The sequence below is a fragment of the Rattus rattus genome, chromosome 2 (assembly GCF_011064425.1).
Source record: "Rattus rattus isolate New Zealand chromosome 2, Rrattus_CSIRO_v1, whole genome shotgun sequence".
In the NCBI taxonomy this organism is placed as follows: Eukaryota; Metazoa; Chordata; class Mammalia; order Rodentia; family Muridae; genus Rattus; species Rattus rattus.
Genome location: NC_046155.1, coordinates 25,139,882 through 25,167,083, shown reverse-complemented (window position 1 = coordinate 25,167,083; position 27,202 = coordinate 25,139,882). Strand labels below are relative to the sequence as shown.

The 27,202-nt window shown below is 44.1% G+C and overlaps 1 protein-coding gene across 1 annotated transcript in view; it reads right to left on the bottom strand.

The window, feature by feature from the left end:
• Dock8 (dedicator of cytokinesis 8) overlaps window positions 1-27,202 on the bottom strand; it is a 189,667-nt gene that overhangs the window by 139,487 nt on the left and 22,978 nt on the right. Inside the window, exon 2 of the mRNA XM_032891748.1 lies at window positions 5,612-5,714. Within this exon, the coding sequence (XP_032747639.1) occupies window positions 5,612-5,714 (103 nt within the window). The remainder of the gene's footprint in view (window positions 1-5,611; window positions 5,715-27,202) is intronic.

Sequence of the window (27,202 nt, the reverse complement as noted above, 5' to 3'; positions counted from 1 at the left end):
CCAGCCTGCTCTGCTTTCCTCCCTGACAATCAGCTCCATGGATTTCAGGCTTGCCTAGTCCCGTGCTCCCAGGAACCTCCTCTTCTTACCTGAGTGAATGGACATTTTGTGTTCTCAGCTATGGCTTGGCGATGCTGCTATAGCTATGGTCTCCCCTGTTGCCCACTCTACTTCCTGGCTGCTTCTGGGGCATGAGGGAAACTCTTGCCTTGCAGGCTAGACCCGGCTCTTCCTTCTCCCTGGAATACCTTCTCTTAGCAAGGTGTTGGGCTCATGCTGAGTACTTCTTGGGTCTCTCCATTCCAGACAGAGGTCCTCGAAGACCACCCTGCCTAAAACAGCATCCCATCTGTGATACCGCTCCCTTTGCCGGTTTGATTCTTCCTGCCCTCATCACTGCTGACATTCATTTGTTTACACCCATCTCCTATTCTAAAATGTTCCACAAGAACAAAGGATGCACCCTTTGTTATATTCATGCATGTTATCCACAGCTCTTACAGCAGCTGCAGGTACAGAGTAAGACCCAGGAAACAATGAATAAAAAAGACAGTCACCCCTCTACACTTAACAAAGCTAAAAGCAGGAAGTTTCCTCTGCCTTCAGTGATTTCAAAGTACTTTGTGACCTAAAAGAGGCTTGCTTCCCTGCCTCCAGCAACAGAAATCTTCCATGGATGCCACTATAGATGCTGAGATGGTACCATGACCACCAATGTGGTTTTTAACAAGTCAGATATACATGTACACATTCACAAGTGTGCACATGGGTGAAGGCCAGAGGTCAACCTGACATTTTCCTCAGAAACCATCTGTCTTGCTTTTGGAAGCAGGGGCTCTCCCTGGGACATGGGGCTAGCCAGTGTGACCCAGGAACGCTCCTGTCTCCACCTTTGCTGCAATTATAAATGCTTTTTATGAGGGTTGTGGGCATTAAAGTCAGGTCTTCATGCTTGAGTGGTAAGCTCTTTCCACACTAAGCCATCTCCCCGGCCTGTTTCCATCCCTTACGATAACCAAGGGCCTGCTCTTTATAAAGAATGCCTTCCCTGCCTTTGATTTCATCTGCACTGTGAATGCGTGTGGAAACTACACTGAGCACTGCATTTTTCTGCCATATCCCTTCCATACAATCAACACAGAACAGCCAACTGTGGGAAGAAATCAAGTGAGAAATAACAACAACAGCATCCGAGGCACAAAGGAGGCCAGGAGTTAGGGAGCCAGCGCTCAAGTGACCCTTAGCTGGCAAAGAGAAGGGTACTGTATTTCACAGAAGCCAATGTGTGCACAAGAAGGAATGCTTCTTGGGCATGAGACATCCTTAAGCCACAAATGTTAGACACATAAACAGGTCCCGTAGCCATGGTGCTCAGTGTGTGCCCAGGGTGTGGCTTTTTACATCCTTTTCCTCACCCAGAGCCATCATGATCTGGCTGTTCTTTCTTGGCTCTTCAGATGTTTCTGTTTCTTTTTAATGGTATATTTTCCTTTATTAAATAATGTACTTAAAGTTATTAACCGCTGTGTAGGTCTTCAATCCTCCTTGCTGCTTTAGAGCCAGATCCAAACCATTTATGTACTTACTATATTTTCCACTTTTAATAACCAGAGGAAAGGCTTTACAATTTACAAGTTGTTTGCTTGTTTTTTAATTCAAGCATCAAGGGTAGAGTTGTTTGCTTATATAGATGGCTGGCACAGGATCTCTGGTTAACCTGCTCCCATGACCATGACAGTGGAGAACGCCAAAGCTGGTGTACATCTCAGGCCAGGACATGGGATAGCCAGAGGCCTGTCTCTCTGGATCTGTTGTAAAAGGCCTCTGACAGGAGTGACAGGTAGACCCAATCCACTATCTAAGACACTATCTAAGTCTGGAAAACTCATTCTAAATGATAGATCCCCTTCTTATTAGAGCATGCAAAACGTAAAAGCAGTTTACTGAGCTGGTGAGATGGCTCGGTAGGTAAAGGAACTTGCCCTTAAGCCTGAGGACCTAAGTTCAGTCTCCAGAATCCACATGGTAGAAGAGGTCAAGCTTCTGCAAGTTGAACTCTGACCTCTACTGGCATGCTATAGCACATGTGTGTACATGCACACACAAGATAAGTGGAATTTTTTTAGAAAAAAGGTAGCTCATCTATTTTGAAAATATTTAATCACACAGTCGTCATAGCAGGCATTTATAGCTAGCATTACAAACAAAAACTGGCCCAGCAGTGGTGGTACACACCTTAATCCTAGCACTTGGGAGGCAGAGTTAGTTCGAGGTCAGCCTGGTGTACAGAGCAAGTTCCAGCTAGGGCTGCACAGGGAAACCCTGTCTCAAACAACCAAAGGAACAACAATCCCAAGAAAACAAAAGACAAACCAAAACAACAACAACAACAACAAAAAACCTGAATAAACCAAGAGAAGACCACATCAAGTGCACTGCCTCAGCCTCCTACTCATTTATTAGCTATCTAAGGAAGAGCTGAACTTTGTGAGGAATACCTACAGGGGTAGCATGCAGTCCTTGCTTACCACACATCTGCGGCTCAGAGCATGCAGGGCAACCAAAGAAACCGCCTCTCTGCAGATGCCTTTTGCTATTTGGACTTTGCCCAGTCCTCTAAGAATCTTTAGGTGACTCTCAACCTGTGTCTCTGGGGACCTGCCAACATCCTGCTGCAATGTTAAAACAGTGTTGGTTGCTAATTGTGTTTGGAATGCCAACCTCGCTGTTCTGCAGGAGTCCTGGCTAGAAGTGTAAGAGGAAGCCGGGCGTCTCTAACAGCTCGTCAGACCTGTCTCCTGGGCTTTCTCAGCTCCTCCAGCAAGCTTTTGCCTCCTATCACCTTATAGCTCTTTCTTCTGAATGTCCATCACATCTGAAGCCAGAGTGGGCCCTGTGGATTAGTTGTCTTCTCAAATAGAGCATTGGAAACATCTGCTACTTACCTTTAACGATCCAGAGTCTCTACCGTGCCAAGTACCTAAGGCAACAATGTTACCCACTATTTACACAGGCGCTACTGTAGACTTCTACACACTCCCTAGGGAGGTAACAGAAGCTGCCAGTTTTGCAGGAGAGGGAGCTGAAATCTTCAAAGAGGTTTGTGACTTGTCTCAGGTTATGCAGACAATAAGTGACAACTACTTTCCACCTTAGGCTCATCTGACCCCAAACTCTTTACTCTTGTAAATGGCAATGACCTCTTGATGAGTGGTTATAAATGCCAGAACTTCAACTAAATATATATTTTTAAACAACCATTTGTATGAGGTTCTAGAAATGGTTATATTGCTTATAGCAAAACAGTCAAAATACACATTGTTTTATTTTTTTTTAATTAGCCAAAATAATACAATTAGCAATCCACACTGCAGCCTCTGACTTACGATATTTCCTAAAGCTCTGGCAGGTTGAGAGTCTTTACCCGCTAAGCTACTCCCGTGCCTTGCTAAAAGTGACTCTTACTGAAATGTTCCATTATTTAGGAAAAGAAACAGAGTCAAGGAAAATGGAAATCACCTCGTAACTTGGAGATTTCTCCTGGGAGTCTGGTCTGAGAAGATGACTACTGAGGAGGCAGAGCCACCCATCCCCATGCCATCACAGGAGAACAGAGGAGGCCAGAGCACTGGCTTGCTCTAAACAGAGCACCGGATTTTTAGAAGGTAGACCAGGCATCCTGACTCCCACTGGGAGAAGAAACAGGGTCAAGATTGTGCTGAAGCTGGAAGTCAGGAAAGGGGAAGACCGAGGAATCTACACGGGGACAAGCAGGAGTAGGAAAATGTGAGGAACAGTCATATTCAAACAGCACCAGAATTGAATGACAACAGCAGGAGACGTGATTCTTACAGCCAGCGTTTTAACCTTCCCGCTTCCTTCAGATCTTGTCACGACGTAGCCAAGCCACTTGTTAATCTGACCTCCCAGCTATTGAAGTAACTCGTCAAAATTCACTTTTGTCAAAACCTCCTAAGGGGACAGCAAACTACTGAGGAGACACTTGCGAACATCACACTTTTTCCGCTGCAACTCTCCATCTAACAGGGCTTCTGGTGCAGGAACTCAAGGCCCATGGTGTTATCACAAAGGCTGCTTAGGAGACAAGGACTGAAACCTCCTTGAAAACCTCTTTACTCTCCACACTATTCCCCAGCAGCTGTTAGAGCTGCACTCTTAACGCTTGTTGGAGGCAGGCACCAAACTCCCCACACTGTTTAAAATTTGAAAGCACATCTAACCACATTTCAACCAAATTGTGCACACTTTGAAATACAACGTGAATCAGAAATCGCCCAGTCGAACTTATGTGTAGCATGTCTCGGTTTACTTACTCAGAGAACATGGGCACCATGCACTTCCTGTGCTTTTTTACCTAACCTGAAGTTTTGAAGCAGGCAGGAAAAGACATAAAAGGGGGAGGCCTGGAAAGGCTCCAAAGTCCTAAACAGGGTTCTCCAAAAGATGTCACCACAAGGTGACCTCTCACGGCGAAGGTGCTACATATTTGTTGGTACTGTCTCACCAATGACACAACCCATAAGGCTTATCCTGAAATAACCACAGATCCCTCCAGGAAAACATACCTGAGGATACACAGTTAACGCGGTGGGTAAACTGTCACAGGCGACAAAATGGCGGCTACAGGAAACAGGGGAAGGTTACAAAATTTCTAAGAGCAGAAGTGGCTTTGAAGTAATAACTAGAAACAAAAAATAACCCAACCTTCTCAAGATAACCACTAGATCAGCCAGAGAGTGTGGCTGTGGGCTGTGCTCTATGAGGAAGTGAGGGCAGGGCAGGCTCAGCTCGCTCAAAGGAAGCGGCACCCACTTTTGGGTTACATACAGTCTCATTTTAGGATGGTTTTGCCTTCCCTGACCCACATCTGGCCTTCGGTTCTTAAATAACACGATATACATATTATTAGTCAAATAATGTAACAAGCACTCTGCACTCACCAGTTGATTCGTTTGCTGTCAAACTGTAGGCACCTTGGAAGGGGGATATGCTGTGTTGTGAAACTAAGAATTGTTCTCCTGTGTGAATGGTTTCACCACAGCAGCGCTCAGTGACCACCTGGGCCTGGGATAGGGATGAGGGGATGCAAAGGGGTAGGAGGGGACGTGCTCTAGACTCTGTCTGGGAGGAGATTAAGTGACTGATAAACTGCCCATGATCACAAAACCGTGATCCTAAAAACTGATCAACTTCACAGTACATAAATTTACTTCCAAGGAAACTATCCCACAAGAAAGATTGGCACCTCAAGCTTCTGATATTTCTCAATTAAAAGAATTTCCTACCAAAATATGCTAAAAATAGTGGTCAGTTCTAGGCTACCTTGTCTTCCCACATATGAACTATGATGGGGATGGTCTTGGGTAGCCTGCAAGCCCCTAAGCAGAGGGCATCAGAGCCACAGTTCTGGGCCGCCTCATTCTACTCACACCAGAGGGAGATGTCTGATATCTAAAGGCAAACAGTCGCAAAGCAGTGGGCAGACAATGCTAGGTGCAGAATTGGCTAAGGCTGGTTGGGGCGGGAGGAGGTAGATGCTGGGAACTTCAGTCCCTGACCACGGACTGACCGACCTCTAATTCGTACTTACTAGCTGAAGAGAAGGGAAACCAGAGGTACTGAGGCTGTGCCGATGGTACTGTCCGAGGTTGGGGGGGAGCGTAAACTGCTTCCTTATTTCTGATGATGAATACCTGGAATTAAAAAGAAGAAAAAAATCTCCATGAAGTGATTATTTAAACAAGCCCGACACACCGCAATCACAATGTGGTCTTTCACTGAGTCCTGAGCAGGGCTGACTGAAACACTTCCATGTCATATGTGGTTATGAATAATTAACACTTAAATGTTCACCGTGACAATGTACAGGGCATGATTATTTGGTTCCCGGCCTTCTGTGCGATGCGCAGAGATGGGAGGGAGATGGCTACTTGTGGCCATCACTTCTCTCTCCATAAAAACCTCATTTTTTTCAAAATGCCCCTACTCACCTGTACACTGCCGAGGCAGAAATATAGACGAGGAGGCGGGCACATAAACCAAAGCAGGCCCATCAGGTCAGTCTCTTGGCATTCAGCACGAGGAAGAAGAGCCTGCCTGGCATGCATTCATACTCCTGCTGGCCCTCGTACTGGGCCTGGTGAAGCATAGAACTCCACAGAAAGGAGCAGCAGCCGGGATGGGATGAACCTTCCTTAAGTTCTGAGAGCATTGTCTTTATTTAACAGTACAGGAAACGGTGTTAGGAGAGAGCAATCTCTTACATTCCATAACTCACCAGAGAAATGTATAGCAGACCATAATGGTGTGCTTCTTCACAACCAGTATGATGGCCAGAACAGAGCACCAGACTGCCCGTCACGAGTGTTGCCAGATGATAGAGAAGCACACACATGCATTGTTGGTAGGGGTACAAGTAGTATAGTTCTCTCCAGAAACAATCTGGCAGTTCCTCAGGAAGTGTATATAAACACCGAGCCCCACCAGGGTAGCTACGCCCCCCTGAGAAATGAAAACAAATGTCACGTGATACTTAAACACCAACATCAGACCAGTATTCTCACGAAAACCATAGCAGCTGGTTGTGACAGTTGATGTGCACCTTTATCCCAGCACTTGGGAGGCGGAGGTGGATGGATCTCTGAATTTGAGGCCAGCCTGATCTACAGAGTGAGTGCCAGGACAGTCAGGAATACAAAGAAACCCTGTCTCAAAAAACAAACAAAACAAACAACACCCCCCCAAAAGCAACAACAACAAAACAAAACCAAAACCCAGCCAACAAACAAAACCCCAGCATTATTCTTAAGAGCTTACAGACAAAAGCAACACAATCCCCATCAGTTGATGGATGTACAAAAAGTGATCTGCCCTGAAATGAAATATTACTCAGCAAAGAAAGGAACCAAGTGCTGCTATATGGTACTGCACGGGAGAACCCCAGAAGCATCATCCTAGGGGGGAACAAACGAATCAAAGTCCTCATATGTATTATTCTTCACACGAATGTCCCAGAATAGTAAAATCTACAGACCAGAAGGTAGATCATTAGTTGAAAAGCGTGGACAGATTGCAGAGCAATGGAAAGTGCCTTTGAGCGGGGTTTCTTTTTAAAGTGACGAAAATGTTCTAAAATTGTGTTGATAGGTCAGTAGTTCAGACTGCGTTAAAAGTCACTAGGTTGTGCACATTAAATATAATGTGAGGTATAGGTGTGTACTAAGCTGTGGAAGATCCAGATAAAAGTTACAAGTGTTAGTACAAAATAAGGTTGGGTATAGAAATTACCTAGTTTAGAGCAGAAATGGGGGAATTTAGGTTTTTATCTCTGTGTGATTTTAACCAGAAATTGGAACGTCACCAATTCAAAAAATCATATTAGATTGTCCCAAAGTTACTTTGCATTAATTATTTTTTTTTCTTTTCTTTTTTTTTTTTTTTTTTTTTTTTTCGGGGCTGTGGACCGGACCCAGGGCCTTTTTTTTGCTAGGCAAGCGCTCTACCACTGAGCTAAATCCCCAACCCCAACTTTGCATTAATTATTAGTGTAGCATGTACACTCACTACAGGAACTCATGTTAAGACAGTAGCCATGGACTTACTCACTTAGAGCCTGACTGTAGTCACAGGAAAGCTTAGACAACTAGGCAATGACCTCATCTAACCTTTTCTGACCTTCAAGCTGACATTTTTCAGACAATACAAACTTTTTCAGAAACTTCTGCCTTCAGTTTTGCCCCCTCTACCCCAAGACTTCTGAAATAATATGCTAATGTCCCTATAAAACACAGTGGTCTTTCTGAGGTGGGAATACCTGAGGACCCTCTGGAGGGGAGAAGGGCCACCATGACAGACTCTTACTGCTCTCAGCAGTAGAGCCTCAGGATTTCTTTCTATCACAAAATCAGAATGTCCCTACTTTCTAGGTCTGTTGATTGGCTTTGTTTTGTTTCTTGATATAGAGTCTTGTTATGTAACCCCACTGGCTAACTCTGGTGATCCTCCTGCCTCAGCTTTTAATGAGCCAACAAGAGTTTACAACTATGCTTGGCTTCTTCCGTTCTTAAACAAACACAAATGTCCTAGTTCAGGGCCGCATAAATGATCTTCCCTGGTACTTCAGGCCTGACACAGTACCTGTGAGAAATCTGTTTCTATCAAAGGAAGTTAACTGAACAAGAGCCCTCGTTCCTGATTGGCCAGTTGTGTTGCCCTGTGAAGATTGTGACATTGGAATGAGATGCAGGTACCACCTACATCAGGGATAAAAGACCAAGGCCTTTTTGTCTACTTGCGCTGATTAGCCTAGTATGGGTTCTGGCACATCCTTTTTATAAAAAGATTGCCTTACCTGATAACTTTCTCTCTGGCTGTGTGTTTCTTTATACAACATCAAGAATTCTCATTCCTAACACACCGAACACGATGCTCTTTCCTGTCCCTATGGAGTCAATCATACCTTACCTTCATGACTCTCAAACATAAAGAGGACATGTTTGTCCGTGATATGAAAATAAGGCATCCTGTAAGGAAATTAACTACTTCCCAGCACTTAAAAATCTTGGAAATAAAGTTTCCTAAAACAGGTCACAGAGATAGCTTTTCCCCAGCATGCCCCAAGACTGCTGGGGGTTGGTGTATGAGGACACTGTCTCTGGAAAGTAATACTATAACAATCAAGACAGCTATGCAACTGCCTTTACCTTCACATCTAATGCTCTCACTTTGAAGAATATGGCCTGTGGAATTCTCATGCATAAGTGGATATGAGAACTCTCTCTGACAGGTTCATAGCAAACAATCAAAAATGGCCAAAGCACACAACATCAGGGAGACTGCAAAAAACAGCAGAAAGTACAAGGCATATTATTTTGACATTTAAAACGACAGAAACGTGGAATCAACTACAGATAAACTATGAATTAATCTACAGGTAAAAACAAACAAACAAACAAACAAAATCCAAGCACACTGCAGTGTACTGATGCTCTTGGGTTTTCCATTAAGTTTTCAATTTGAAAACTCTATAAATGAAAATGTCCTTCAGGCTGGCACAGTGACACATGCCCATATCCTCAGTGAATTTTAAGTTCAAAACCATTCCTGTCTAAAGATTGAAAAAGAATCAGGGGGGCTAGGGATATACTCTGATGTCAGAATGCTTACCTAGCTCAGGACACTGGAGCCAATACCCACCCAAACTATGTTTACTATCCTTAAGAGAGAAAATATGACTGCTTAACACTACAGCATACTGTAGGACACCAACATGTCCCCCATTGTGATCCTGTAGCCAAGTGGGAGCTGTGGCCTAGTGCTGCTGTGTGGCACTGGGAGCATCCTAATGTTACTGCTAGCCAAGTGGGGAGAATCAAAATTCAAGCCTTGAAATACAGTTTTTACTGAGCACATATCATTTTTTGCAGTGTTGTAAAGTAAAAAAAAAAAAAAGTGTGAGGAGAGTCATCATAAGCCAAGGTGTGTGTATTAGTTACTTCCTAATGCTGTGATAAAACATGGACTCTGTGTGTGTGTGTGTGTGTGTGTGTGTGTGTGTGTGTGTGTGTGTGTTTGCATTAATTACTTCCTGATGCTGTGATAAAACATGGATTCTCTCTCTCTCTCTCTCTGTGTGTGTGTGTGTGTGTGTGTGTGTGTGTGTGTGTGTGTGTGTCTTAGCTACATCCTGATGGTATGATAAACATGGCCGGTAATGAAGCTGGAGAAAGAAATGGTTGGTTTCGCTTCCTCCTCCATATCCCAGCCCATCATTGAGGGAAGTAGGGGAAGGAACTCAAGTCAGGAGCTTGCAGCAGGAATCGTGGAAGAATAGTGCTCACTGGCTTGCTCTCCCTGGCTTGTTCACTTTGCTTTCCTATATAACCAGGGACCTGGGCATGGCACGGCCCACAGTGGTCTGGGTTCTCCCTCATCAATCATAAATCAAAAAATGCCCCAAAGATAGGCCTGCAGGCCAGTCTTGTGGAGGAAACTTGACATTTGAGGTTCCTTCTCCCCAGGTGACTCTAGTTTCTGTCAAGTTGATAGAAAACCACCAGTTCAGTGTGGAAACATACCAGCAATCCTCATGGTCATCACAGCAAGAGAGTGTAGTTACTACTTCACTCGGATATTTTCTTTCAAGTTCATGTCTAAAAAATTCTTATACGGGCAAGGCATGTTCCATAGGATTTTAAGAACTGTGAAAACATCAGTGGTTACTGATTTGAGACTTCAGTCCCAAGTGGTGATTCAGGGCCACTCACTTCTGCTTGGGCCTAGCTTAAAACATTCTGCCCACAGAAAAGGCAGACAGAGAGGGTCTGCTCCGTAGTCATGGGCATGCAGGACTGTGTGTATAGGGGCTTTTGCCTCTGCCTGGATCCCCAGACCAATTTTGACCCTGACCAAGACAGACTTATACCATGGTGGAAATCTTGTAGTGAAATGAGTCAACTCCTAAGGAACTTAAGAGGCTTAGTACTAGAATTTTCCTTGTGTTCCTAAGGTTAACTGGAGTGAGCCTTGGGATTTGTCTAATATGTCACCCTAGTGGGGAGTCAGCATGGTGACAAAGGATTGGTGGCCGTGGGTACGGAAAGAAGTTCTCTGTTTTCATGCGGATCAATGATGGCCATGACAGACATTTGGGACCAAGACTCCATGAACTTCTTACAGAACAGAGCAGTTGCTGAATCATTTTTACCAACCTGCTAGTGAGTTAATAAATGCATAGTTACCGTGACACGCCTCTTCCGAACCAACTCTTGTGGGACAGCCTGAAAAATGACAGTTCAAGCCAGCAATCCTCGGTGGTTTTTTTACAACCAAAAAGGGTCAAATATTTGCTGAAACTGTGTAGGAAAATGACTGGCTCAGCATTTGCTAATCAAACACTGAGGCAAGTACAAAGCACCCTCAGTCAAGCAGTGTAGATGGAAGTTGAAGATGTGTTCATGATCTTAGGAAGCCTAATCCAACAGGTGGTGAGAGGTGGGCAGATGGACAGCGTGTTAATCACAGCATTATAAATATAATGGGAGAACGTGCACGGTTCCTTAAGAACAGACAATAGAGAGACATCAATTGGCCCAGGAGAGCCTGGGGAATGTCTGAAGTGAGGAAGCTTTTGGTCAAGGTTTTGGACTAAGACCATTAGTAAGAGGAACCCGGGTGGGGCAAGTGAACACTGCAGTCAGACCGCTAGACATCAGGTGTTCTCCTTCCTGCTTATGGCATTTTTAACAACCCTGCCGGGCTGTCCCGTGCAATGTGTGCCTCTCGAAGAATGAAGTAGAGTGGGAACCTTAGGACACACAGCCCCGAGGTGTGCTGTCTGCCATCTGTCTGCGACCAAGCACATTGGCTAGTGAGGCAGAGGTGTAGTTTTATTACAGGTAAACAGGAGGGGCTGCACTATGTGATCTCTGTGCTCTTTCTCGTGCTAACTGATAAGCATGGTGAGAGTCTCCATGGGGAACAATCAGGACCACAGCCTACAGGAGCAGCTGCACTAGGAAACCACAGGGCCAGAGGCTTCTCTCTGACTTCCATGTGCACATGAAGCTGTATCACTAAATGCTGGTGTGCCCAGCAGCCAGAGTGGCTAGAATGATTTTTAAAACAAGGGCCAGCCGTGTCCATAAGTACTTGAAGAAGCTTGGGGGGGGGCGGGGGGGGGTGGATTAAAAATCCGCTCTCCCATCCTTGTCAGACCTGGTTCCAAACTCCATCTTTTTTCAAAACTTACTTTAGCTTAAGTGATGGAAACAAAGGAGCTACACTGCAGGGAGAACATCGTGTATGCTGTATGGATGCACCAGCTGCCAATTAAGAAGCCTACAGCCGGGGTTGGGGATTTAGCTCAGTGGTAGAGCGCTTGCCTAGGAAGCACAAGGCCCTGGGTTCGGTCCCCAGCTCCGAAAAAAGAACTAAAAAAAAAAAAAAAAAAAAAAAGCCTCACGGCCTGTGGCTTAGGCAGGAAATAGAAGATGAGATATCGAGAGGAGAAAGAATCCTGGGAGAGAGGGAGGCAGAGAAACGTGACTAGCCAAACGCAAGGTACCTGAGCACAGGTAACCAGCCCCACAGCAGAATGTAGCCTAGAATAAACGGGATATTTTAAGCTATAGCTAGTCGGAGAAGAGCCTAGCCATATGTCCAGGGTATTTGCAAATATATTTTGAGTCTGAGTCTTACCTCCGGGAACATGGGCTTGGGAGGCAGAACTGGAAATAACTTCATCTTCTAAGTTACCTTAACTTCCATCTCCTTAGGTTGTCAAGGTCAAGGTTGACCCAAGGATCTGAGTCTTCCTCTCTCGAGGAGCAGTCACACTAACTTAGCTTTACACACACCCTTTGCCAAAGGCAAGGCCCGATTTCTATCAACAGTGCCCAAGAGCAACCATATCTTTACCATCAGTGGAAACATTCTGTCGTCCTGGGTAAAGGGCCTAATTATTCAGTTCACCTACACCTCACAAAAGCCCTAACTCTGTCCTTCATGGGACAGGCTCTTTACTCGCTGCTGCTAAAGCATTGGCCATTTGGTATAATAAATACAATAACCCCTTCAATGGCTTAACAACTGGAAATGCAGTCTGTGCATGGAATAGCTATTCAAGATGCCAGTTATGTTTGTTTTGGTAAAGTCCTAAGGTCTGAGTTATGGATGGAGAAGTTATTTTAAGTACAGAATCCTGGCCAAAAAAACTTTTTTTTCCCGAAAGCTTTTGGAAAGTAATATTTCATGCCGTATCTTTCTCCACATGTAGGGCTTGAGTAATGCCATACTTATTTTTTAAAACAGCAAAATTTATATTACTACACATAAATTACTCTTACCACTTAGAAATGGTGAGCGCTCAAAGGACCAAAGTAGTAAAATTAGAGGGACATTTTTAGGAGACATTTGGCGAGTATGAAGATTATACAAAAAGGTTATTTCTTCTATATTGATTAATTGCCCACTTTTTGTCCATCTTAAATTCAAAATATCCAGTGACATCTCATAGTCAGAAGGGTGACCTGAAGATGCTCTGTGAGACTCCTGGACGATTATGCAAGATGCTTACAGTTGGGAATATACATGACCCTTTTACATCGCGACAACAGAACTTAGACACAAAGCTCCTCAGAATTCAACAGGCTAACTTTAGCAAACGTTAAACATCCACTTTGCAGCCTGTCCTGGGATCCTCTTCCCGGAAGTGATCCTCAAATTACAGCATCCATAAGAGCCAGCAGTTCCACAAGGGAGATGCCTGGGCTCCTCTCCAGAGACTGTGATTCATCTGAGCCCAGACAGGACACAGTTTAATGACTGCAGGGGTTCAGGTGCCCTATAGCTAAGTGCATTTAGAGAAGAGGAAAAGACTGCCCTGCGGATTCAGTGCCAGCAGAAAGGCTTGCGAAGAAACCTACCTTACCATTAAGCCAACCTCAAATCCCACGGAACAGGGCACGCTCGGGGTTTTGGGTGTAATTCTTCACCACCACCACCACCACCCCAATCAGGGAAATGGAAATGCTAGAGCCATAATTAAACAAGGTCAAATTTCTGAGATGCCCCTAAAAGTAAATGTGTTGCTCCTTACACGATGTAAACAAGTTTTTCCAGGTACTTTAGAACAGGAAGGATTTTAATGGGGTCGGGATGGGAGGGCAGATTTGGGGAGGAAATATGGGAAGGAATTAACACCAAGGCCTTCTGAAAAAGCCGTACAAAAACCAACTGTGGCAGTTTAAATGGCGATACCCTACAATGTCAGAGCAAGCAGACCAACTGGACATCAAATGCTTTGAAATAAAACCCCAGTACCAGGAATGGGTTACATATTTTGAGCTGTTGGTCAATGGTGCCTCATAGATCATCCTCCTCCAAACACTTTAAGTTATTTCCAATGTCCTTGATCGCCATCTGGAGCTTGATGGTCAGACTGAAGCCATCACACGTATTAGTCACAGAGCACAGAGAAATCTACCTGGTACCTAACTGGAAGTTTCATCCCTACTGGGGTGACTACTCACCGTGTCGGAAGATACCGTGCACACTACTGGAGAAGAAAAGGAATCATGAATCTCACTCAGCGATGCACCCTGGGAACTACGATAATGACCTGCCCAGCAAAATCCATCTACTATTCCAAAAGTGGCATGGATGTTATGGGTGTAGCCAATCACGTTTTAAAATTGGATTTGAGTTTAATTGGTTTAAGGCCTGCTCTACAAGATGACATAGCCAATAGGGCCAAAAGCCTATGGCTACGTAAGGCATGGGTCCTATGGTAAAACCACTATTATTCTGCTAAAGGGATGACTCCTAATGCCTTATAACTATTCTCACTCACTAGTGCATGGCTTAACCTCATCAGAGAAGCTTCTTGTAATAGTAACAGAAAGCTGCAACTCCAATGAATAGAAAAGACTTCAAAATTCCTAGCCCTATTCACATAGTTATGAAAGTGTATGTGTGTGTGTGTGTGTGTGTGTGTGTGTGCAACAACAATTAATTAAAAAACAGATCAAGGACTTGAAAGAGAGCAAGGAGGAGTGTAGCAAAGGTTTGGAGGAAGAAAGAGAAGGAGAAAATAACGAGATTCTATTATAATCTCAAAATAAATCAATTAAAAATTAAAGAAAAAAAACAGGGAACAGTTTTTACCATGAAAACACATGGGAAATACAGAGGCATTGAAGCCAGTGGATCTAAAATGTTGTCCTTCATGGCCTCCTAAGTTTCTTACACAATGTAGTCAACTGTGTACTTTCTTCGTTTAGTGCTGACATTCTTGTGACAGTTATAACCTTGGAAAAATGAACATATTTTTAAAAGGTTCAGTCCTAAATGGGATGTCTGTATTAGACCCCTCCCCTGAAGGCTCAAGGATCTATATGGAAGCGGGGGGAGATGTCTTAAGAGGCAGAGGTGATGGATGACTTCAAGGAAATAGTGTTTCCCAGACACAATATGACACACACACATACACATGAGCTAGCTTATAGAGACTGTGTCAGTATGCACATGACCTGAACAAGCTCAAGCCGGACAAAATCCCAGAATGGAGGAGGGTTGGTGGGCATGAAGCCCATCCCTAGCTGAGGAGATGTTGACAAATGATTACTGCTGGGAGAGAGAAAGTCCGTTTTCTTCAATGAGTGACATCAATATACTGCCCGTACTCCAAGCAGGCTCCATGACTAGGAGTAGCCACTCAATGCACACTGGACTAGATCAACCAGGGGAGTGACAGAGGAGGGACAGAGGGAGAGAATAGAGAGAGAGAGGGAGGGAGAGAAGGAGGTAGAGAGGGAGGGAGGGAAAGAGGGAAAGGGAGAGGGAGAGGGAGAGAGAGGAAGGATATAAATGATACTATAAAGTGGATGGTATGGATGTCAGGAAGAATTTGGGAGGATTTGGGAGGGGGTGAAAATAATTAAATATATTGTATGAGATTCTCAAAGAATAAGTAAAAACATGTAAAAAGTAAGAAAAGAGAAAAGAAGAAAAGAAGGGGGAAATCAAGGAAAGGTAATATTTATTCCTCACACAGTGAATGAACTGGACTGTACACGTTGACTAATTTTAGGGTTCCTTTCAGAAACATGCTCGGTTAGTCCTGACACACTGAGCAGCAACTGCATAGAAAGAACTGTGCTCCTTTTGTGTCCCCCAAACACCCTGCAGAATCCAGGAGAGCACAGAAGGATGGTCTTAATCCAGAATAAAGTATGGAGTGGAATTTCATCTCTGAGAGCTCTTGCTCCTTACTATCTATAGTCCTTGTCAGTCAGCAGCATACCCGCCCACAGCCTACAACTGTGCCTGGTTCTCACTCTTGCCTTATGGGTCGTAGTCCCCACTTCATTATTAAACTGCTCTCCCATGCAGTTCCCAAATAATAAACATGAAATTGGGTATAGTTCTCTACCAGAAGAAATGCAGGATAATAAGAGTGGTAACGAGTTTCAAAGCTAGTCTAAGGGGGAAAAAGAGACTCTGAGTCAACCCCTTGTCCCGAGGGCAGAATAAAACTGTGCTACAGAACATCCTAGAACTAGCTTTGCCCATATCTTCACTTTCCTCTAGATTAGGAAGCAACAGTACTTTATATGCACACTGGCTACCAACACAAATTAGTCACAAAGCTTGTATCAACTTATGTAAGGTTGTTTACAAAGTCCTTTTGTAAAATAAACAAATCTAGCAAGAAATAATCACAGACATTCTGGATAATTTACAAACCACTTATGTTTGAAATCAGGAACAATGCCTGTTGTTCAAACCCTGCTTTGTCGATTGCCAGCTACCTCATCTAAGGCAAAGGAGTTGACACAGCTAAGCACATGACAAAGGGAAAAGGCTGTTGACCCAGAGAAGCTTCAACAGGCAGAGGCCATCAGGCCAGAGGACCTATGAGAGAGAAGAGTCCTAGATAAATGACCACAGTGGGGCCAGCAATGGAGGAGAGAGGAAAGGTAGAGTCCACAAACTGACAAGCTGTAAGGATGGCCCCAGGGTCTGCAGACCATAGGTGTTAGTTAAGCTCCCTCCTTACTTTCAGGGGAACCTTTAAAATCTCATAATCTGAGTGACGAGATTACTTATCATGTCTATAAATTGGAAGAGTGTACCACCATCACTACTATTATTACAGCAGTTAAGAACGCTAGTTACAGACAAGGAACTACAGACAACTAAGGAACACTGGGAGTGGAACAGTCTTCCCAAGGGAAGCCCCACCCCTAACCGACTATCTAATACCAAGTGGTCAGCCCTGAAATTATAGTGTGTGTGTGTGTGTGTGTGTGTGTGTGTGTGTATGTTACAGAATGAGAAGACCACAGTCCTATATTAGGAAATATATAGAAACATATAAATAAAACATATTTATATGTAATATATATAATAGCAATTAAGGAATAAGACATGAATTTGAGTAAGAGTAAGGTATGTACATGGAGGGGTTGGAGAGGGGAATGATGTAATTACATTTTAATTTCAAAAAATAAAAAATGTTAAACAATATTTTTTAAAAGAATGCCAGTGATGATTCAGAATACTTGCTGTCTAACCAGGAATGCTCTAGTGAACTTATTTAATGCCTGCACCCACCAAACAGGGTAAAGATTCATCTCTGCAAGTGAGGAAACTGAGGCCAAGAAAGGTTAAGACACTTGCGCCGGACTTTACAGGTAGTTGAAGAAATGAAAGGTAGCGGAAGACAGCCCTACTGGAGAGACTCATTCCAGCAACACTTCAGAGATGCCTGTCACGGGAGCTGGGCTTCTGGTATGTTCCTTTCCCAGGAGATCAGAGAATTAGGCATGCGAAGGTTTTCCCAACCCTTGACAAGAACAGGTTTGGCCTGCTGCTAAGCCGTCGAACCCAGCTCAGTATCATTAATCCTTCATGGGTAAGTGACTGTGGAATATGTTCCATGGGTAATGCAAACACCCACGTCAGCAATGGGCACAGGCTGCAGAAAATTACAGGAGAGTCATTTTTCCTCAGCTCTGATGTTCTCTGTGCGCACAGCTTTGTCTCTTCTTGCTTCAACTATGGATAAACGCCAAACATCAAGAAGTTCAGTGAACCCTTCCAGGGCCAAAATCTGTTATCGCAGTGAGTACTCTTCCTGGCATGTGGGCAAAGGCAGGAAGAGGAGGTACCTAGGGGCAGACACTTCATTCAAGCCTTACTCAAGATCGCTCCGTATCGTGTGTTTCACATCTTATCTTGAGACACCCTCCACCCCCAACCTCTGCGTCCCATGACCACTACCCCCACTGCCATAAGAAAGGGAAACCTTTCCTTCGCAGGCAGCCTGCCTCAAAGTCAGCATTACCCACTTCCCCTGACGAGCAGGCTCTACCCGTCTCTCTCCACTCCCCTCTGCCCTCCTCACCCCCACTGTTCTGCAGTAGCCGCTCTAGATAAAACCACTGGTGACCTTTCACTGGACAGCCCTGGTTTTGTTCGGATGCTGTTGGCCTCCAACCCTCGTGAACTGTCCCTGGGAAGATACTGCAACTATTAACTCTGTCTCTTGAGTGACCCTGTTCCTTAAATGACTTTCCTCCCCCATTTAAGACCTTCTAACATTTTGTTTTTCCCTCAAACAGTAGCACTTGTGTAAATGTGGGGATGAGGGGATGGGGTTCCAGGGTAATTCTTGTTCTTGAAGCATGGGAAAACATTAAAGAAAAAAAGAAAAAGAAAAAGATAGGGACCAGAGTAATTAACAGTAGGTAGAGTGCTTGCCATGCTAGCATGAGGACCTCAATTCAGATCCCTAGTGTCTCTGTAACAAACCAGCATGTGCCTAGGACAGCGCTGGCACGGGCGCGGGCGCATGCACACACACACACACACACACACACACACACACACACACACACACACCCAGCAATTCCAGGGAGCCCCAGGCCAATGAGTCTGGAGTCATGTTATGCAGATAAATTATTATAAATAGTTTTTACTCAGAGGAAGTCAGTTTCTTTAATTGTCTCATTCCTTCAGGGCACAATGTCAAAGCTATTTAGCCCCCAAACTACTCCTTTTGGTCATTTAGGTCCAGTGGAGACATTTTCTCTACAGAACACAGAAAGGAATTTCTAAAGCAATTAATTTCTCCTCGTTTGCCCTAGTGAAAGCGGTGGCTCACGAGCCCGGGGCATTTCCCGTTGGTTTAATATTAAACAATACGGGCCTCCTGTGCCCTCCCATCTTCAGCTCCAAATGCTCCTGCAGGCATGGTAAATGCTTGCACCAGGACTTACGGCAAAGGAAAAGACCTTTACTTGTGGAAAACATACAGGGGTTCAGGGGCACAGCTTCTCCTTAACACCGCCCACATTCTAAAATGAAGGACTGGCCCTGCAGCCTGCTCCTGCTTCACTGTGGTTTCATGTTGACTGTCTAGATGCCACAGTTAAAGGCAACAGGGCTAATTTAAGGGCTAATTGTAGGTGGGTAGATGTGATGCACTCAAACCAAGTCTAACAGAGAAAAAAGGCTTATTATTACATGTTAAATCTTCCGAAGGAGATTAATTGACACTGTCAGAGCGGTGCTGGCTGAGTTTTCCCTTTTCTGTTACCTCTGTGGAATCTTCTGGAGTCTGAGGAGGGCTGAGCTTTGCATGGTGACTTCTTCACTGCTTCAGAGGATTCAGAACTCAGCTTTGCAAGCTGAGAGTGGGGGTCAATGCTCTGCTGCAGGCAGCACTCCCCCCAACTTCACGTCACTGGGCTATCTCTGGACCCGGATGTTTGCCAGTCCTTTTAGCAGTGATCCAAGATTCTGGGAAACTTCCCAGCATCCTATGAAGTTCCAGGCAGGGGCAGTGTTTAATGCAGCAACATCAGCACAAAGATAATAGGTACAGAGACAGAACTGAGGAATGGTTTTTGTTTCAGCGTGGGGCAGAGTAGCCTCCTGTGACCAACTCATTCATGTAGGAGCAATTCTTGTCCCACAGTGCGCATCCAATGTTTGCCCTCACCTTGCTCAGCTACCCAGGATTCAGCAGGATGTCGGACCAAAATGCCCAGCCGCAAGTTGAGCATGCAGAAGCCTCTGCTTCAGAAGAACTGGCTCTACTTCCTCAGGTAGTCACCCTGCTGTTGTAACAGCATGACCTCTGCAAAAGTGCAATTAAATCTAAGACTCATAACTCAATGAATTAACCAGCCGCAGACCAAACCAGGCTGAAGGATGGGTGAATGGAGCTGGCTTTAAAGGGAGTTGGAAGAAACAACAGAGGAGCTGCAGAAAGGGAGGAGGATAGCATTCACAAACTAAAGTCAGTAAGGAGTCAGCCCACGCCATGACTGAAAGTTCAAAGTTGGAGACTGAAGGGTGGTATCCACCTGTCCTTCTAACAGGCCAAGGACAGCAGAGCCAAAGGGCCAAAGCAAGGGCGCTGAGCCCTTCTGGAACTCTGAGGGCACACACTTCAGGTGGTAGTAGGTGACAGCATAGTTCAACCATCTGTCACCTCAGATGAGGTTCTCTACTCCAAACAGTCAGAGACCCTGTACTGGACTGAGTGCGATTTCTCTTCTTGCACCCATCGGAGCTTCAGCGCATATTATGCATTTTGTTTAAGCAACTCTCTTTGTTCAAATTCAAGAACCTTTAGTGCAGTATAGACTGGAAATAATTTTCCCAAAGAAGGTCACACCTTTCAAACAGATACTTTTTAACACTCATTTACATTTTTTAAATGAAAAACAAAAACTACCAAAGGCTTATTGTAGAGAAAAAAAAAGCTCTTTCAGTTAAAAGTATACAGTGTGGGGTACTAAAGACATAAAATAACAGTTTATTTCCTATTTCTCCTGACTTTAAACATAATTTAAAATAAAGTAGAAAATTCCAGTTAAGAGTATGGTGAATTAAAAAATAAAGTTCGTTGCATTCATCAGAGATGAACACTTAATAATTTATAAAAGTCTACTTCATCTAAGTGTGAAAATAATAATTGCTAACTGGAAGGTGTGAAAATTTAAAACCTTTTTGGCCATGCATGCTGCTGTCTGTCTGTCTGTCATGCCAGAATTTAGGACACTGAGGCAGGATCGCAAGTTTGATGGTCTAGATCCATACTATGCAGCAAGGCTTTCTCAGAACAGTTCTGACCAGCCCCTGGACAGATGAACAGTTGCTAAAATATTCGCCATACACACAAGGATCCTTGAAACCCACAAGAAAATCTGGGTGTCATAACGTAAGGCTGTGATCCCAGCATCGGGAGGCAGATTAACTGCACTAAGTCTTCAGGGGAAGACGCTGTCTCAAAATAAATAAATAAATAAATAAATAAATAAATAAATAAATAAATAAGTGGAAGGTGACTGACAAAGACACCTAATACACACACACACACACACACACACACACACAAAGTTTATGTGCATACACATAAAAACACATAAAAAACCCCAACCCATTAAATATTCAACTTACTACATCTACCAGTTACATGTGATTTCAATGTTATTAAGGACTTCTAATATCAATATTTGTGTTAAAGAAATAATGTTAATCTCATTTTTCCTCCATGGTACAACCTTTTGTCTAACTTCCTTGTGCTTCTTGAGGGTCTCTCTTGACAATGGAGAAACTGTTCATCAGTCGCGTGTCCATGCCTCCAGATGCGAAAGCATGAGGACTCAGAAACTGGAATGATCCTGAAGGAATATCTCCTTGCCCTATGGAAGCAATCCCCTAAATATCCCCCTGCTCCTTTATTTCTACAACTTGATCAGACAAAAAGTAATCTGCACAGAGTACATGCTTTAGCTATCAGGTTCCTTCTCATTTACAGCATACAGCAAATGATATCAGCCCATGGCAGGGGATAGGGTTAGGGGTTAGCTTCCATTGGTTTTTGGAAAAAAAAAATAGTCTTTCAACTTTCAAGTTGTTTTCTAGATTCTTCATGAGCCACCTATGGCTTAAAAAGGATTTATCCTAGAAGATTATGTAATACAAGTTGCTAACTAAAGATAGCTCATAGCACCATAAACAAAGTAATAATTTAGAGGCCCCCCCTCCCAGGCCTCAGACGTGACCCTGGAAACCAGCTAACAACCTCAGGAGGGGAGGATGATCCAGAACGATAAACCTGCCTGGTGTTAGCAAAGAGACAAGTGATCTGAAAACCCAGATGTCTGTGTATTCTGGAGGTCTGCCCTGGTAGAAGAGATTCTAACTGAAATTTACAGTCCACTTGGGGGCAAAGGAGGGATGTTACGTAGCCAGTCACATGGTGAAACCTGAGATAAGTACTAAGGTAAAGAAGGGAGTATTCTATGTGCGCAGAGGGGAAATACAAGCTTTGACATTAGGTCAAAGTACACTGGATATAGTATATGTTAAATACTGTTTTCCAAACTATGTCTGTTTGTGGGGAAAGGGAGGGAGGAACAGAGTTTTGCTTCCTTGGTACGACCCTTTGAAAGCTACCGTTAAAGAGCAAATTAAGGTTGGAGTAGGAGGTCGCAACTGATTATCTCTGAGGATGGGAGTTGCAGAGAGAATGGGGTGTTGTAAGCCCTAAGCTTCCAAGGGGCAGGATGAGAACCACATGTGGTATCAGCTCTGTAGATTCAGGCCACACGATGCATAAGTGCTACTTACCCTACACCTCATCTGCAGCCCTTGAATGGGGGTCAAGGGAAGAGGAGAAAACAGCCCAGAGGTTGACCTAAAAGTGGTACCCTTAGGGTGCCCAGGGGCTCTTGAGATAAAACAGAGTGTGTCAGTCAGCAAATGATGAGTGTCAGGGTGCTAATGTGATCCTCTTAGCATCTGAAATTCAAATTGGTGGCACAGAGAGACCAGAACTGAACTCTGAGAACTAAGACCTGTCTTTCACTACATCATGTCCTCTGAGATAAAAACAAACAGCAGCAGCAGCAGCAACAACAACAACAACAGCAACACCGCAGCAACTCACGCCCAGTGGGTGTGCAGGATGGGTCCTAATGTTAGCAACCCTCAAGGTCAGGAGTGTGCCCTGCTCATGCAAGGTCAGACATAAACGGAGATGTATCTGTGACTCAGAAATGCAGACATGGGACTTCCCACCAGCCCAGACATCTTCTTTCTCATCTCAACAACTCTAGCTTCCTGCATTATCCCCCTGAACTGACTGTGCCCCTGGAGGCTAAGCAGTAGTGTTTTTAAGTGGTGTTTGAAGTAGTGCTCTGATGATGTGGTAGGGCAAAGGTTAGGGACTGTGAGCTTGAAAACACACTTTTGTTGTTATTGTTCACAGCCAAGACTACACTTGCTTTTCACACCATCGACTGGAGACGAAGCATTCAAATACAAGAGTGTATGGAGGCCATTTCCCATTCAAACCACAATAGACAGCCATGACGAAAATTCCTTTCAGCCAAAAGGTCTGTTGGTTCCAAGGCTTTAGATTGTTTTCCAAGCTCCTCTGAGGAGAGGACTCTCCACGATTGCCAGGAGCTGTGAGATTCTCTCCTTCCATTCAGAGAGGATGGAGTCCACCTCTCCCCACAGTCAGTCCTCTGACTGTCTGAGGTGAAACTGAATATCTCCTGTCCTTTGGAAAGACAACCTCAGCACATAGATGGCATATTAGCTACTCACTTAAGGAAGGAAGGGTCTGTTGTGGTGCTCAGTCTCTGGGGAGTACAAGCCATCAGGGCATGGAAGGCAGCGCGGAGGAGTCAGAGGCTCTGTGGTTGCACTTCATTCACAGCCATGAAGCAGAGCGAGAATGGGAAGTGGGGCCAGGCTGTAAAAGTTTACAGACATTCCCAGTGACCCACTTCCTGCAGCAAGGCTCCACCCCACAAAGGCTCACAATCTTCACAAACAACACCATCACCTGGACACCAAGTGTTCAAATACAAGAGCCTCTGAGGGGCACTTCTCATTCAAACCACAAGAGACAACCACGATGAAAACTCTTGACAGCCAAAAAGTCTGTTTGATTCCTGCAGTTGGTGACAGCAAATGCCACTGCTAAAATCCCAGCTTTGTCTCAGCTTCACCGGGGTTTGGGCACAGTGCTGTGTTCAGGTCTTGAGTAGGATGAGGTCTTGAATAGGATGGGGTCTTTGGCCGCAAGGAGAATGAGAGCATCCATAACGTTTTAGGCTGTTATGAATCATGCACTGTAATGTACATGTGGGATACAAGAAGCATTCAATGAATGCAGTACTTTTAAAAAAGTCATCAACCAACCCCATAAGAACAACAATGCCAACCAACCAGTGCTCCCAGGACTAAACCGCTACCCAAAGACTCTACATGGACTGACCCAGGGCTCCAACTGCATATGTAGCAGAGTATGGCCATGTTGGGCACCAATGGAAGGAAAAGCCCTTGGTCCTACCAAGGCTGGACCCCCTAGTGTAGGGGAATGGAGGGGGGAAGGGGAGATAGATGGGGAGGTGAACACCCTCATAGAAGAAGAGGAGGGGGATGGGATGGGGGCTTATGTCCAGGAAACTGGGAAAGGGAATAACATTTGAAATGTAAATAAAATAAAATAAGAAAGTCATGAACCCACTCAACGTCTCTCTTTCTTTTTGATATGACGAGGATTATACCCCCTGTTATTTTCAGTGTTTCCTGGTTTAGATTTGGTTTCCCTATCAGTGAAGACAAAGCATAATTGACCTTTCCACAGCTGACCTTTTTCACTTCTCAGTAAAACAGAGAAATTTTAAAAAGTCACAGTTAACAGCTGAGTATAGTGGGATTCACCTGTAATTCCAGATCTTAAGGATTGTGTGTTCAAGAACAACCTGAAATACTTTCTGAATTTCTCCCTCCCTCCTTAACAAACACTATCAGCAATGACAAAAAAAAAAAAAGCCTTTTATTAAAATTTGGGCATTCAACAACAACATCGATGAGACTGAGGCATTTAAAACCAGCCCGGGCCGTATTCCAAGACTTTATTTCAAAAGGAGGCAGAAGAGGAGGAAGGAGAAGAGGAAAAAGAAACAGGAAAAAGAGCAAGGAAACAAACAAGTCACAGTTGAATCTTATTTTTGGTAGGCCTAGGTCCCAGTTTCTTCTCAGAGACCATTTGGAGGTTGGTAATCATCTTTCTAAGCTGATCTAACTGGATAAGAACAGACATTTCTCTGAGACAGCTTTGGAAATGAGAAGATGCTTCTTCACCTTGAGATAGAGCTCTGCAAAACTCCCCCTCCCATGTTCAGTGGCAAAAGCCAACGTGAATCAGCAGAGCTACTTGCTGAGAAGATACAGGCCACCCTTACCTGTGGAGAAGCAGACATGATTTAAACTTACACACACACACACACACACACACACACACACACAGATTGAGAGAGAGAGAGAGAAAGAGAGAGAGAGAGAGAGAGACTCAGAAAGACAGAGAAAACTTTCCTTGAATATAAAATAGTTTGCTAATTTCCTCCTTGTGAGAATTTAATGATTTTTTTACAACTTTAATAATACTCATTAAAAACTTACAATGTAAATAACTTCCTTATAGACTATTATCTCTCTAGTTAATAGACAAGGAACAAGGGCATTACCTGATATTACCTTATGTATGGATCTGTTACTCAGTACATGTCACAATTCAAGTGGGAGATCTATGAGAGCAGGGGCTTTCCATACTAAAGCTCTAACAGTGTCTGGCACACGTCGGTGCTCAGGAACTAGTCTCTCACGAATGAATATGCTAAGTCAGTGTACAGCTTTGGTTACGAAGAAGAAATTATGCAAAATTGATTAGTGGTTCTTCTAAGTGACTTTGGCTAGTTCTTTGAGAACTTCCTACAATGTGTTTTGATCATATTCCCCTTCCCAACTCCTCCAAGACCCACCTTCTTTCACCTACACCCAACTTTGTGCCCCCACTCTGAAACCTATCAAGTCCAATGTATGCAGCCCTTGTATGTCTGGAAGGATGAGTGGCCTCCCGCTGCAGTGCGGTTGACTCACCAGGGGCTACATTCTTAAGGAAAACGGACCCTTCCTCTCCCAGCACCCATCACTGCCAATCGTTCCTGTACAGGGGTGGAACACCCTACTGACTGCCTCTCACCATGCCTATTTTTTTTTTCCCTCAGGCTTGAGCTTGCACAGGTCTTGTGTGTGCTGCCTTACTGCTGTGAGTTCATATGTGTGGATGCCCTGCTCTGTCCAGAAGACACCGTTTCCTTGTAGCCACCCACTGCCTCTAGCTTTTACTCTTCCCAGCCTCTTCTGAAATACTCCCGAGCCCCAGAAAAGGGGGCTATGACCCAGAGGTCACCTTCAGGGCTGAGTATTCCTAAGTCTCTTACTCTATGTACCATGGCCTGAATTAATAATCATCTGCTACGATAAGAAGCTTTTCTGATGAGGGCTGAGAAACACATTTGTCTATGGGTTTAAAGGTAATATTAGGAATCAGTTTAATAACATATCCATTTAACAGAATAAGAGGAATGAACTTTCCCCCTAGGACCTATGACATGTCTAGTCACAGGTTTTGGGTGCTGGCTTTGGTTTTCCTCTTGTGTTGCAGGACTTAAACCCAATCATAAGAATGGCTACTCCCATAATGTCTGTACTACTACTACTACACCAGTGGGCATGTCTTGCTACCCTAGGCATGATTGTACCTCACAAGGCCAAGAGAAGGTTAGACTGAATGATTACTTTTCTTCTCTCATATTCGGTAAAACTGTTATTCTTTTCAAGTGCATATAAATTGCCTACAAGTGTCTACTTTACTACAGATTCTTGGGAATAGCTAGAATAGTAACTCATACGATGCCTGCTGTGGTGGTTTGAATAGGTATCACCCCATAGATGCTTATGTTTGAATGCTTGGACACAGAAAGTAGCACTATTAGGAGGTGTGGCCTTATTGGAGGAGGCGTGGCTTTGTGAGAGGAAGTTTGTCACTGTGGAGGTGGGCTATGCCCAGTGTGACACAGTCTCCTTCTGCTGCCTGTGGATCAAGATGTAGAACTGTGAGATCCTTCTCCAGCACCATGTCAGGCTGCTGCCACCATGTTCTACTGTGGTAATAACGGACTAAGTCTCTGAAACTGAAAGCCAGCCCCCGTTAAATATTTTTCATTATAAGAGTGGCCATAGTCACGGTATCTCTTCACAACAATAAAACCCCTCAAATAGAACCAAGATAAGCCAGAATAGCATTTCTTTTAAAAGATGTAGCCATCAGGAAACTTGAAGAATTAATAGTATATGTCCAGATCAAAGACAACTTTAGGTTGACTGATTCAATTATCATAGTGATTTCCATTTAAACTTTTGGGGTTAATTTCTTCTTAAAGATACCTATAATATAATTATTTTTGAATCTGTTAGGATGCTGAGGCAGGAAGCTTGCAAGCTTGAGATGATCCTGGAACTCAGGATATCAATATACTGGGAAGGAAGTATGGAGAAATGTCAAAATGACAGCCACCACAACATAGGGGGATCTCAGCAGGTGTGGTGGCATAGGCCTGTAATCCCAACATGGAGGAGGCTGAGGCAATATAATTAATTGGCTTTTACCCCCAATGAGTGAGGCAAAGCTTCAAAATTCCAAAACAGAATTTTGAAAGCATCTTTAAACTTCATGTTAAAAACATATGTCACATGAGCCCTTCCAGAGGGAGGCCAGGACAGCCACACACACCAGTGCATG